Source organism: Balaenoptera musculus, chromosome 3, assembly GCF_009873245.2.
Source record: "Balaenoptera musculus isolate JJ_BM4_2016_0621 chromosome 3, mBalMus1.pri.v3, whole genome shotgun sequence".
Taxonomy (NCBI): domain Eukaryota; kingdom Metazoa; phylum Chordata; class Mammalia; order Artiodactyla; family Balaenopteridae; genus Balaenoptera; species Balaenoptera musculus.
Window position 1 is genome coordinate 156512057 of NC_045787.1, and position 14652 is coordinate 156526708.

At 48.2% G+C, this 14652-nt stretch overlaps 1 protein-coding gene across 3 annotated transcripts in view; it reads left to right on the top strand.

Moving 5' to 3' along the window:
* LOC118892708 (cytochrome P450 4F22) overlaps window positions 1-13900 on the top strand; it is a 30184-nt gene extending 16284 nt beyond the window's left edge. For all 3 annotated transcript variants that reach the window (XM_036847520.1, XM_036847523.1, XM_036847522.1), the window contains 10 exons: window positions 4034-4087; window positions 4190-4317; window positions 4525-4646; window positions 7273-7540; window positions 8523-8589; window positions 8701-8830; window positions 10354-10487; window positions 11421-11485; window positions 12145-12227; window positions 12587-13900. In XM_036847520.1, the coding sequence (XP_036703415.1) occupies window positions 4034-4087; window positions 4190-4317; window positions 4525-4646; window positions 7273-7540; window positions 8523-8589; window positions 8701-8830; window positions 10354-10487; window positions 11421-11485; window positions 12145-12227; window positions 12587-12764 (1229 nt within the window). In that variant the 3' untranslated portion in view covers window positions 12765-13900. The remainder of the gene's footprint in view (window positions 1-4033; window positions 4088-4189; window positions 4318-4524; window positions 4647-7272; window positions 7541-8522; window positions 8590-8700; window positions 8831-10353; window positions 10488-11420; window positions 11486-12144; window positions 12228-12586) is intronic.
* The last annotated feature ends 752 nt before the right edge of the window (window positions 13901-14652 follow it).

The window sequence follows — 14652 nt, forward strand, 5'->3', positions numbered from 1 at the left end:
TACCATGTTCTTGGATTGGAAGAATCAACATTGTGAAACTGACTCTACTACCCAAAGCAATCTACAGATTTAATGCAATCCCTATCAAACTACCACTGGCATTTTTCACAGAACTAGAACAAAAAATTTCACAATTTGTATGGAAACACAAAAGATCCCGAATAGCCAAAGCAATCTTGAGAACGAAAAATAGAGCTGGAGGAATCAGGCTCCCTGACTTCAGACTATACTACAAAGCTACAGTCATCAAGACAGTATGGTACTGGCACAAAAACAGAAATATAGATCAATGGAACAGGATAGAAAGCCCAGAGATAAACCCACATACATATGGTCACCTTATCTTTGATAAAGGAGGCAAGAATATACAATGGAGAAAAGACAGCCTCTTCAATAAGTGGTGCTGGGAAAACTGGACAGGTACATGTAAAAGTATGAAATTAGAACACTCCCTAACACCATACACAAAAATAAACTCAAATGGATTAAAGACCTAAATGTAAGGCCAGACACTATCAAACTCTTAGAGGAAAACATAGGCAGAACACTCTATGACAGAAATCACAGCAAGATCCTTTTTGACCCACCTCCTAGAGAAATGGAAATAAAAACAAAAATAAACAAATGGGACCTAATGAAACTTAAAAGCTTTTGCACCACAAAGGAAACCATAAACAAGGCGAAAAGACAACCCTCAGAATGGGAGAAAATATTTGCAAATGAAGCAACTGACAAAGGATTAATCTCCAAAATTTACAAGCAGCTCATGCAGCTCAATATCAAAAAAACAAACAACCCAATCCAAAAATGGGCAGAAGACCTAAATAGACATTTCTCCAAAGAAAATATACAGATTGCCAACAAACACATGAAAGAATGCTCAACATCATTAATCATTAGAGAAATGCAAATCGAAACTACAGTGAGATATCATCTCACACCGGTCAGAATGGTCATCATCAAAAAATCTAGAAACAATGAATGCTGGAGAGGGTGTGGAGAAAAGGGAACACTCTTGAACTGTTGGTGGGAATGTAAATTGATACAGCCACTATGGAGAACAGTATGGAGGTTCCTTATAAAACTAAAAATAGAACTACCATACGACCCAGTAATTACTTATTTTAAAGTGTAAGGTATTTAGTGTGTTCACAGTGTTGTGCAACTGTCACCTCTCCCTAGTTTCAAAACCTTTTCATCACCCCATAAAACACTCCATAATGATGTTATCACTTCCCATTCCCCCTTCTCTTCATCCACTGGTAAATACTTTCTGTCCCTATGGATTTTCCTTTTCTGGATATATCGTAGGAAAGGAATTATACAAAATGTGGTCCTTTGCAGCTGACTTTCACTCAGAATAGATTTGAGGTTCATCCACATTGTAGCAATGATCAGGACTTCATTCTTTTTTAAGGCTGAGTAATATTTCATTGTATGGATGTATGGATATACCATATTTGCTTATCCATTCATCTGCTGACATACATTTGGGTTGTTTCTACCTTTTGGCTCTTATGAATAATGGTGCTATGAACATGTGTGTACAAGTTTTGGACATATATTTTCATTTCTCTTGGGTAGGTACCTAGTTGTAGAATTGTGGGGTCATATGGGAACTCTATGTCTAACTTTTCAGGGAACCACCAAACTGTTTTCCATGGTGTCTGTGCATTCATTTTTCCCTATTAGGGTTCTGCTGTGAGCTGGGCACCCAGATATTCATCTCACAAGTTTTTGACACCACTGAGCAATAATTATAGTCACAGTAGTAAAAATAGCCAACAGTTGGTTAGTTATTCATTTATGTGCATGAATATTTAATGAGCACCTACTGTGTGCCAGGAGCACATTAGTTCATTGAGTTTTTGTAGGGTTGCCATGAGGTAGGCAAGATTGTTCGATTTTCTTGCCCAAGTTTACACAACCAATTAGGGCTGGGATTTGAACGCAGACCTGGCCGGCCCAGAGGCCAAGCTCTCAACCACAGTAATATGCAGCTTCCTGCTGGGCACTTGTGGGGGCTTTTCTTATATGACCTTCTTCAGGGTAGATGTTACCATCTCCTTGTTACTGGAGGGGAACGTGATGGGAGAGGTAGCCTGGACATAGGCTCTCCTGGCATTGAGTGCTGAGGGTTGGATTAGAGGAGGGACCTGAGGATGGCAGAGCAAGGGTTCAACTGGAGAGAAGGTTTGGAGAAGGCTTCCTGGAGGAGGCATCAGTGAAATTGGGCTTTGAAGGATGCATAGGAGTTTGCCTGATGAGAGGTCCCAGGTAGAGGGTCCTAAGTGCAAAAGTGCAGATGTGTGAAAGTGCCAGGGGAATTCAGGTGACTTGGGGTGTCTGGAGTGAAGATGACGTGTGGGGAGAAGTAGGAAATGAGACAGGAGCTGGACTCAGAGCACCTATGTACAAAGTGAAGGAGCTTGTGTTTTATCTTGGGGGTGTTAGGGAGCCATGGGAGGTGTTTGAGCAGGATAGTCATTGGACAAGTCTGTGTGTCAGAAAGACCCTTGAAGGGCCTAGTGTGGAGTCCAGAGCCCAGAGGGGAGAGGAGTGACTAGACTCCCACCTCCTCCTCCAAAGCTGCCTCTTCCTGGAAGTCTGCCTTGACTTCTAGCAACCCTTTCTCTGTGCCTCCCTCTGCTCCTGGCACACATTCTACCTTCTTGCCAATTACATGGCATGCCTCTGCTTCCCTTTCCCACTACACCCAGAGCTCCTCCAGGCAGGGTGTGGAGCTGAGCCATCTCTGGGGCCCCAGCATTGCCCAGCATGGGTTGGGCACAGAAGGGTGGCAGCAGAGATGTGTAGAATGGGAGAACGAGTGGACAGATGATTGTGCATACAATTGGCCAATGCCTGCGGAGTGTGTGTGTGTGTAGGTGGCTGAATCATATCTCAGGTAAAAGTGACATCACTTGAGTTTCAGGTACTTCCTTCCTGGACCCTGCCCATTCTGTCCCAGATCTATTCAGCACATAGAAAGGGAATGCATTCACTCATCCATCCAACCACCCACCCACCCATCATCCATCCATCCATCCAACCATCCAACCATCCATCCATCTACCCATTGATAGTTTTCATTCATTCATCCTTTGATTGGTTAATTCATTCATACAATAAAAGTTTATTTAGCACCAATATGTTAGTGATCAACAAGGTCCCTCCCTTCAAAGGGCTTGTAACTGGATGGATACAATCCTGAGTGATTGGTAGGAGAGGGAATGGCATCCAAGCGAGACTGGAAGAATGAGGAAAGAGTGTTTGAGGCAGAGAGGGCACCTGGTGGAAAGACTCAGAACAGAGAGAGAACACAGCTTTTCAAGGACCTGAGACAAGTTCTATGATGTTAGCAAGTTGGGTGTGTGCGGGGAGGGGTGGTTGTGGTGGACAGAGGTGTTCTGAGAATGGTCTGGACTGGGATAGGTCATTCAAGGCTTTATAAATGGGCTGAGCAGCTGTGCTTGAGGCTGATGGGTGTGTGGGCAGAAAGGGACATGGTCAGATCTAGAGTCAAGTAAGATCCCCCTGGGTCTAGGGTACGGGACAGACTGGAAAGGGCGAGGCTGGAGGCTGGGAGCACAGGAGGTGTAATTCAGATGGCCTGAGTTGGCAGAAAAGAGGGGGTGGATTAGGAGAAGAATCAGGTGAAGAAAGCCATACTGGAGAGAGAGCACAGCCTGGGCAAAGGTTTGGAAGTGAGGGACAACGTGTGGGGTTATTTGGTGTATGCTGAAGGATGAGATGGGAGAGGCATACGGCAGCAAGATAGGGCAGGGCCTTCAGTGCTAGCCTGAGCTTGAACTTTTTTACAAAGGTTTTAGGGAGCCATGGGAGGTGTTTGAGCAGGGAAGGCTCATGTTCAGATCAGCATGTTATAAGGCTCTCTTTGGGGCAGGTGTGGAGGATTGGACTGGAGGGGTGACGTGGGAGGTGAGAGCCCAAAGCGGAGGCCCAAGGAGGTCATAAGCAGAGGTCAAGGGTCAGAACTCTGGAGACATCATCACCTCTTCTCTCTCCACAGCTGCCGTTGCCCCCAAGGATGACCTTTTCTATGGCTTTCTGAAACCTTGGCTGGGTGAGCTCGGGACTGGGTAGCCTGGAGCTGGGGCTTCAGGAAAGAGGGGGCAGGGTGTGGGGTTTCTTGGTGAGGTCCTTAACCTTGGTCTTCTGGGTCCAGGAGATGGGCTGTTGCTCAGCAAAGGTGACAAGTGGAGCCGGCACCGCCACCTGCTGACACCTGCCTTCCACTTTGACATACTGAAGCCCTACATGAAGATCTTCAACCAGTGCACCGGTATCATGCATGTGAGTCCCAAGGTTTCTTGGGAAGAGGGTATCCTGGTAGTGAGGCTGGTCCAGGCTCCAGCTCATGGGCAAACCATGTGATGGCAGGAAGCCTCACTTCCTTTATCTATAAAGCGGTCTTGTAGTGAACTTGCAGCTGGGTCATCGTCAGCCCGGCTGAAGGTCTGTGGTCTCCATACCCATTTGCCACGCGTCTTTCTCTTCCAGGCTAAATGGCGGCGCTTGGCAGAGGGCTCAGAAGTCTCCCTTGACATGTTTGAGCATGTCAGCCTCATGACCCTGGACAGTCTTCAGAAATGTGTCTTCAGCTACAACAGCAACTGCCAGGAGTGAGTGTGGCCTCCCTGGGGAACATAGAGTCAGCTGCTCCAGGGGCGAGGTGATGAGAGGAAAAAGGAAACTCTTAGCTGTTAGGCACTCCTGCGCGGCTGGTGCTCTGTCACTGACAGGCTGTGTGGTTCCAGGAAACTGACATCACCTCTCTGAGCCTGTTTCCTCATCCCCAAAACGGACATCTCCATCCCATCCCCACAGTCATCGTATGAGAATTATAGGGGATAATGTGAGTCAATAGCTTGGCATACAGTAGGTGCTCGGTAGACACTAGTTTCACTCATTCCTCTACAAAAAGTATGTGGTCTTTGGAAAGACCCTCCCCACACTTTCTGAGCCTCAGTTTCTTTGTAAAATAGGGATGATAATCCCTGACCTTCTGAGAGATGTTTAAAGGATAAAATGATACAGCACTGCCCTGGCACACAATGGATGTTGAGTGAATATTTGTTGAATGAATGAAATAACCCTAGCTCTGGTTCATTCGTTCATTCATCAAATATTTGTCGTGTACCTACTATGTGCCTGGCACTATGGTAGCCACTGGGGATATGGTGGTAAGCACTAAGCCCAATTCCTTGGAGCTTACAGTCTAAGGGGATATAAGGAATAAGGGACATAATGACTGTTGAGTTTGTAGCACACAGTAGGTCCTCAATAACAAGCTGCTGACTTTGTTACTCTGGGCCTTGTAGTGGTATTGTTTCAGTTGGGTAAGGTGGAGATGGCCTTAGTAATTAATTCATTAATTGATCCAAGAAATATTTATCGAGTGCCTATTGTGTGCCAGCTCTAGAGGAGAATACAGTGGTCGACAAGACAGATAAGGTCTTGCTCTTCTGGAACTTACATTTTAGTGGGAAGACAGGCAGTAACCATGAACAAATAAACAAGAAAATGGCAGTTGGTGATTAGTGCATGAAAACAACAAGCATGCTTCAGAACTAAGGACGGCTCTTTGCAATCCTGCCCCCTGCAATTTAGTTTTTCTTTTTTTTTTTTTTTATAAGAACTTTACTGAGATGTAATTGACATACCATACAATTCACCCATTTAAAGTATACAACCAATGGTTTTTAGTATATTCACAGAGTTGTGCAACCATCACCATAATCAATTTTAGAATATTTTCACCAAAAAGAAACCCTGTACATTTTAGCACTCATCTCCCACTTCCCACTTCCCCTCCAGATATAGGCAATAACTAATCTTCCTTCTGTCTCTATGGATTTATCTTTTATGGAAATTTCATATAGACGGAATTACACAGACTTCTGTTTCTGGTTTCTTTCAGTCAACATACTGTTTTCAGATTCAACCACGCTGTAGTTGAATTATCAATAATTCGTTTTAAAAATTGCTGAATAATATTCCATTTACCACATAATACCATGTTTTGCTTATCCAGTCATCTGTTTATAGACATTAAGGTTGTTTCCATTTTTTGGCTATTATGAGCAATGCTGCTATAAACATTTGTGTACAAGGTTTTGTGTGAACGTTTTAAATTCTCTTGAGTATATACCTAAGAGTAAAATTACTGGGCTATACAATAATTCTATGCTTAACCTTTTTTGGAACTGCCAGACTTTTTCCATAAGTTGGTTGCACCATTTTACATTCCTACCAGTATGTGAGGGCTCCAATTTCTCCACACCCTCATCAACACTTTATTATCTGTCTTTTTGATTATAGCCATCCAGTTGGGGTAAAGTGGTATCTCATTGTAGTTTTTTTTTTGCATTTCCATAATGACCAATGCTGTTAAGCATCTTTTCATATGCTTGTTGCCCAGTTGTATGTCTTCTTTGGAGAAATGTCTATTATATTCTTTCCCCATTTTAAAATTGGGTTATTTGTCTTTTTTATTATTGAGTTTTAAGAGTGCTTTATATATTTTAGATACAAGCTGCTCATCAGGTATATGACTGGCAAATATTTTCTCCCACTCTGTGGATTGTAGCCATTAAATGATGCTACATCTATTTAGAAGTCCTCATCCCTCTTTGGGCCTGTTTTAAAATGTACCTAGAATTTAGTTTTATTCAGGTATGGTGAGGCCAACAGATCAAGAAACCATTGCCATTGAAAAGATAGTTTGTTACTTACTGCTCCCAAGAGGAGGGGGCATTGCCACACCACACAGGGCCACGTGGGGAAGCACCAGAAGAAAGCATGGCAAAAACATTTTTTGGGGGTGTTCTACGGGAAGGAATGGGAAAAGCAGGGTATGCAGGCTTAGGATTGGCTAGTTTGAATAATTTCAGCTGGCTCTGGGGCACAGGGGTGCCCCCAAGTTATCCAGTGCCTGGCCCTGGGGTGATTAAGGCAGGGGGATAGTGGCTCAACCCAATAATGTTTGGAGTATGGACTCTGGATTGGTTGGTTTGCAAAAGAAAGGCATGCTCCTGGGTGGGTCATTTGCTATCGCTAAGAAATGGCTAGTCCTGGGAGGGGTGGTATCTCTCCAGTCAGTGAGGCCCCAGGTGGCAGAGCATCAAGAATACAAGGAAATAAGAAAATAGAGTTAATTCAGGGCCTCTCTTTGTAACCTGCCCATGGGGAGAGGAAGCTTGTCTTAGGGTACGGGGCTTTGCTCATGGCCTTTCTTCTCCCTGCCAGGAAGATGAGTGATTACATCTCGGCCATCATTGAGCTGAGTGCACTGGTGGTCCGACGTCAGTATCGCCTGCATCACCACATTGACTTCATCTACTATCGCACAGCAGACGGACGGCGTTTCCGGCAGGCCTGTGACACCGTGCATCACTTCACCACGGAGGTCATCCAGGAGCGGCGGTGGGCACTACACCAGCTGGGGGCTGAGGCCTGGCTTAAGGCCAAGCAGGGCAAGACCTTGGACTTCATAGATGTACTGCTCCTGGCCAGGGTGAGGCTGGACCCTGGAGGGTGGAGCTCTGCCCAGGACAGCCTCCTCATGAGTTGCAGCAATTGTGTAAAATGATAAACATCCAAATTAACATGGATCTAGAATGCAGGCAGATGCAAAACACGTAAGACTGTATTCGTTCGTTAGGGTTGCCGTAAAAAAGCGCCCCACACTAGGTGGCTTAAATGACAGAAATAAATTTTCTCAGCGTTGGTTTCTTCTGAGGCCTCTCTCCTTGGCTTGTAGCTGGCTGCCTTCACCTGTGTCTTCACATTGTCTTCCCTCCGTGCATGTCTGTGTCTTCATCTCCTCTTCTTATAAGGACACCAGTCATAGTGGATTAGAGCCCACCCTAATGACCTCATTGTAACTTAATCACCTCTGCAAAAGTCTTATCTCCAAATTAGGTCACATTCTGAGGTACTGGGGGTTAGGATTGCAACTTAAGGGTTCTGGGGTGGGGCTGGGGAGGGACAGAATTCAGTTCACAACACAAAGATGAAATACAAGACCTTGAAGAAATGTGACACTTGCAGAGATAGGTGGTCACCTATTTGTGGTGCTTCTGTGGAGTTTCTGAGCAGCAGCTGGGTTCTGGATTCAGACAGTCCTGCATTCCAGTTCGATAATAGCTCTGCTGCTTCATGGATGTTTGACCTTAGTCATCTAAGTCTTCCCTCTGAGCCTCGGTTTCCTCATTTACAGCATGATGATCGTAAGACCTGATCACAAGATTGTTGTCAGGCATCTGGTAGGATGCTTGGCGCTAGGAGCTGCTGAAGAAATACAGAGTCCCTTCTTCCTCTCATCTTTGGCTCTCTTTCCATCTTTCTTAGACAAGTTGCATACATCTATCTGCCTGGAATCCTTTCCCCTGCAGCTTGGCTTAAGATAAAGGAGGGGGTGTCTTGACTTTGGAAGAGCTCCTAGGATGTGGTGGGTGGGACGAAGTGAGCTGAGCAGAGTCTGCTGCCCATTCCAGGATGAAGATGGGAAGGAACTGTCAGATGAGGACATCCGAGCTGAGGCAGACACCTTCATGTTTGAAGGTGAGGACATGGGGTGTGGCTGGGGAAGGATGGGAAGGGGCCCCATTGTCTGAAGACAGCATCTCCGCTATCTTTGGGCAGCATCCATATAAGCTCCTTATCTGCCTGCAGGTCACGACACAACATCCAGCGGGCTCTCGTGGGTGCTGTTCAACTTGGCCAAATATCCAGAGTACCAGGAGAAGTGCCGGGAAGAGATCCAGGAAGTCATGAAAGGTCGGGAGCTGGAGGAACTGGAGTGGTTAGTCTGGGGTCATGGGGGTAGTGGGGGCAGGTTGAGTTCAAAGCCTTGAGTATTAATCTCTCTGCTCTACCACTTACTGACTGTCTAACCTCAGACAAGTCACTTAAGCTTCTTGAATTTCAGTTTCTTCAACTGTAAAATGGGGATGACAAGTAATGCGTATGTCTACCTCATAATGCAGGAGTTCTTAGTTAAGAGTGTCTTAGTCAGCAATGGTTGCAATAATGCTGCCTAACAAACAGCCCCCTAAATTCAGTGGTTTGCAGCAAGCATTTATTTATTGCTCTTGTCTGCACATATTTCTTGCTCTTGTCTGCATATTACTCTTGTTACTCTGTGCTGCTCTGAGTTGAGTGGAGATGCTTCCAAGCTTAGGTTTGTGTTCAGGTTTTTTCCATGTCTCCTCATTTTTCATGGACCAGCAGCCACGCTGGGCATGTTCTCCTCAAGACAGACTCCAGAAGCACAAAGAACCACACAACTTAAAACCTCTGCTTGCATTGTAACATTCCATTAGCTAAAGCAAGTCATCTGGCCAATCCCACCATGAATGGGGTGGGACATATGCTCCAGCTGTCCGAGCAGAAGATACTCAGAATCACATGGCAAAGGGCATAGTGTAAAATTCCAGTGTGGGGGGAAGTGTAAGAATCAGGAATAATAAACCGATTTACTTCAGATGTGTGGCTGTGTGGAGCTGATTCTGGGCGATGCAAAGAAAACACAGCACTGAACAGCGAGAAAGTTCCTTTTGGTTCATTGTCAGCCATTTGGATTATGACCTCAGGGAGACACTTTCAGTTGGTGCCATTGTGTCTTTAACACCTTGCTAATCCTTGCTAATCTGCCTTTTTAACAAAGGGAGAAGATACCTCAGGTTCTGAGAATTGGGCAGGAGGTGGTATCTAGCCAGAATTTAATAACTGTCTTCCGTTTTCCCAGTGGTGTTTATATTTATGGATACCTTTATGCCAGGCATGCCATTTGCCCTTAATGGTAGCAACAGAGAGTGTCTATGAAAGATAACCTGTTAGTGTAAAGAAAACAATCTAGATCATAAACCAAGGGTTATAATTAATCCAATTTTGTGCCCTGAAGTCCAAAGGAAAAAAAGCTAATGTACTGTAAGAAGAGGATGTATGGGTTTATAAATACTGAAATTGATCTATACAGGCTGGTAAATTGCTGCTACCCCAGGTCCCCCTGGCTGTCCTGGCACCTCCCCAGGGATGCCCCCTGACCTCCACATAATTCATCAGTTAAAGGGTTAATGCTGGGCTCACAGACATCCGGCTAGTGCTGCTCTAATTGGTCAGGGGTCAGATATTTTACTTGCTGAGGATTAGAGGTGTGTGCAGGGCACAACTGCAAATGCCTGAAGTTGGGGCAAGTCTGAGATCCTGGACTGGTTTCCTGCAGTTGCTCCTAATTGCCTGTGCACATGTGTGTGTATATGTGTCTGGGGAAGGGGGTGGCACCATGGCCTGGACCCTAGTCACCCACTGTTCCACATTCCCCAGGGACGACCTAACCCAGCTGCCCTTCACCACTCTGTGCATCAAGGAAAGCCTCCGCCAGTTCCCACCTGTGACCCTGATCTCCCGCCGCTGCACGGAGGACATCAAGCTTCCAGATGGGCGCATCATCCCCAAAGGTGCCCTCTATGTGCTCCCTGCTGCCTGCCTGCTCTATTACCCTGCTCTATTGCCTGCCCCAGGTGCACCATCCCTGTAGGCACTTTATAGCCTGTTGCTTCTGGGGTGATGGGGGAGACTCAGTTGTGTGTGTGTGCTGGGGAGATAGAGGTTGGTGAGTCCAAGCAGAAAGGAAGGAGTGGGTGTGGCAGGGTGGGCCCTGTGAGGGTGCAGGTAGGGAGGGGTTGATTTCATTCCGTTGCCAGATAGTCCCTGGAGACCAGGTCCTGTCCTGGGTGATGCTGGGCATCTAGAGAAGCTTCATCCCCAGGCCCAAGCTTTGAGTACCACCCAGACTGGGGAAGATATATCAGGGCACAGACATTCCCAGACACGTGGGGTGAGGGATGGGCTAAAGGGAGGGACAGAGGCTGGAGCAGCCCCAAATAAGGAGCGACGGCTGTATCTGGGGTGGAATGCAAGGAGATGGGTGTATCTGGGATGGAATGCAGGGAGGGCTGCCTGGAAGAGGGAACGTGAGAGGTGAGCCGTGGGGGTTGGAAATGAGAGCATGTTTATGGAGCAGAGCCTCAGGGTGCAGACAGTGAAACGCCTTGAATGCCAGGTTGAGGCACTTGAACTTGATCCTCAGGGCAGTAGGGAGCCATGGGAGGTATTTGAGCTGAGGAGGAGCAATGTCAGATATATGAGTGAGAAAGATCCCTGTGTGGCCAGGATGGCAGCTAGAAAGATGGTGATGGGAACCTCTTATGGAGAAGCAGGGGGAGTGGATGGGGCAGCAGAATTTTTTAGGGAAGGATGGGCAGGATAGGGTGGCAGATGGCTTGTGGGAATAGCATGGCTCCGGGGAGAGCCGGGGAAGCGTAGGTCTCCAGAGGAGGTCCTGGTTTCCCTCGGTTCCACTGACCCAATGACCCCACCCCTCCCCACAGGAATCATCTGCCTAGTCAGCATCTATGGGACCCACCATAACCCTACAGTGTGGCCTGACTCCAAGGTGAGCTCCTGCCCCAACCCTCCCTTCTCTCAGCTTCTTTCTTCTCAGAAGGGGCAGTCCTTGGTCAGCAAGGCCTCCCCTCCCCTCCTCCCCGGGGAGCCAGATGGCAGGGCTGGGTGTAGGGCTTGAGTACTCCTCCCATTTATTCACCCATTCACTGTTAATTCATTACATCAGCAAATCTTTATTGAGCATCTATCGTGTGTCAGACCCAGTGTTGGGCACTGAGGACAGAGGAAGTTACTGTCTTTGCTCTCACGGAGCTCACAGTGAAGTGCAGAGGAAGAAAATAAGCTAATAAACAAGATTATTTTGGATATTGATAAATGCGCAAAGGAAACAAAACTGGAGTGGGTCGGGGGGTGGGGGAGAGCACTTTAGCTCACACGGTGAGGAAAGGCCTTACCAAAGAAGAGATGTTTGAGCTGAAACTGAAAGCGTTCACACTGAAAAGTGAGGAGCAGGGAAAAGTGTGTTCCACATGGAGGAAACAGCAAGTGCAAAGGCCCTGTGGTGGGAATGGGAAGGAGACAGGTGTGGCTGGATTGTAATGAGGTTCTCTCTGTCCTGCTGGTCTGGTTCCCAAAGGCTGAGGGCGGGAACCAGGTTGGGATGGCTGAACCAGCCCTCAGGCTCACCCCCAGTCTGCTCTTGCCTAGGTGTACAACCCCTATCGCTTTGACCCGGACAACCCACAGCAGCGCTCCCCGCTGGCTTACATGCCCTTCTCTGCAGGACCCAGGTAACTTCTATTTTCCCCAGTCCAGGTGAAGCGTAGGAGGAACATCGAGGCCAGTGGTAGGTCAGGGATGCACCCATCAGGAGCAGAAACCACGTCCACTCGGGTGTCCCCGCCAATCCGGTACCCTTTTCGTGCCCTCAATACACCAGGGAGCCCCCAAATCAGACTCTGCGATATCATCCATGGGTACCAACTATCTACTGTATGCCAGGCCCTGAGTTCTGGGCTCACATGCTCCTAACGGCTCTATGATGCCTTTGTCTGCAAGTTGAGGTTCAGAGGGGGAGGTCATTTACCACATCCCAGGGACTCCGCACACACAGCGGCTGGGCCTGAGCCCCCTGTTCCCCGTCCTTCAGGAACTGCATCGGACGGAGCTTCGCCATGGCTGAGATGCGCGTGGCCGTGGCGCTGACGCTGCTGCGCTTCCGCCTGAGCGTGGACCGAACGCGCAAGGTGCGGCGGAAGCCCGAGCTCATTCTGCGCGCGGAGAATGGCATCTGGCTCAAGGTGGAGCCGCTGCCTCCGCGGGCCTGAGGGTCGGCGCGCCCCTGAGGATCCCCTGGGGCCCAAGCCCCGCCCAGAGAGGCCCAGGTTCCGCCCCCGAGGGCCCAGGCCCCGCCCTCAAGATCCTGAGGGCATAGACCACGCCCGTCGAAGTCCAGGCTCATTAAGCAGCCTGGTGGCGCATGCCACACCCACTTAAGGCAAGGCTCCGACCCTGGAGGGTCTGATCCCGCCCCCTGAGGTCCAGGTCCCGCCCCCTGAATGCCAGTTTCTGCCCTCTTGTTTGAAGGACCAGGATTGGCCACTCCCCTCGGGCTCAGGCCCCGCCCCAGCATCCTTCGGATTCAGGTCTTCAGGCTCCGCCCACTGAGCCTTCCAAGGACCTAAGACCTGACACCTAAGGCCTCCAGGATACAAGCCCAGTCTACTTCAGATCCCGGCTGGCTTTTAAACTGAGGATTTGAGAACTGGAGCCTGAGATCAGAACCTTGAACGCGAACATCACCTTCTTGAGGCCCCCAGCTTATGTGGATGAACTCCTCAGGAATCAGGTTGCATCCCAGGGCCGAGGCTGTTTGTTGTTGATTTGTAAACCCAGACTCTCCCTTTCAAGCTCCTTCCTTTCCCCCCTTGCTCAAAGGCCCTTTGCTGAGTGTCCTGATTTTTGCAGAATAAAAGCAGGGGATGCAGACATCCCCCATCATCCATCCCCTAGCCAGATCAGATCCTTACACCCGGATTCCAGCAAGGAAATGAGGGATCCTGGACTGTTGGGAAGCTGTGGGCTAGGAGGCTGGGAAGCCATTTGTCTTCGGACATGAACTCAGACTTCTGGGGACAGTTTGTGCATTCATTTATTTCAACATACTGCATAGTAAGTGTCTGCTGGCACTGGGCCAGGAGCACAACACCAGGCAAATTCCTGCCCTCAGGAGGATGGGGGGGCATATGTTGGACAAATAATTCCATGGGTAAAATTATTTGCGACCTGTGACAAGAGAGGCCTTGGTGCTGCGCAAGCATAATGGGGGTGGAGGGTGGCTCAAGGAAAGCTACTCTGATGCTGAAGTTGGAGTAAAAGTTGGGTGGTGACAAGGGAGAAAAGAGCATTTTAGGCAGCAGGAACAGCATCTGCAAATGTCTGTGGTGGGAGAGAGTGTGGTATGCTTGCGGAACTCACAAGGGGCCGGGGTGGCTGGATCTGGGGGATGGGGGCAGAGTGGAGGGATGGTGGGCAGGGCCCAACAGCACAAGAACTGCGGGCCGCATCACAGTTCAGGCTTTATGCAGAGGGTAATAGGGAGCTATAGAGTGTCTGTGAGCAGGGGCAGGAGAGGTTGTGGTCAGATATGGGTGTCAGGGAGGTGGCTTGGAAAGGGTGTACAGGGGACTGGAAACTCAGGGAAGAGAGAGGCTGAGTTTGGGGGGACAGGAGGGGCAACTATCTAGCTGTGAGGGCTGAGGGGAGGGAGGAGGTAAGGGTGATTGCCAAGTCTTTGGCTGGAGGAGTAGTGCCTGATATGGTGCTATAGAAGGTGGGCCAATGACAATGACTATAATAATCATATTAATCATCAAATATTTTTTGAGCATCTGCTGTGAGCCAGGCAGTATTTGAATCCTTGCGTCATTGACATTCGAGAGGGGGGAAACAGATGACAAATGATAAATAAGCAAATAAATAAGTTCACACAGCCTTGGGGGTCACTGAAAGGATTTTGAGTTTTATTGTGACAGAAATGGGGTGCCATGGAAGGTTCTGAGCAAAGGAGGGACAAGATTGGTCTTACAGTCTTGGGTTGCTACATTGAAGAGAGACTGTGGCAAGGATGGGATGAGGGAGATCAGATTGGTGGGGGGGTGATGTGAGATGATGGTGGCTCTACCCAAGCTGGGAGCTGTAGAGGTGCAAAGGGGT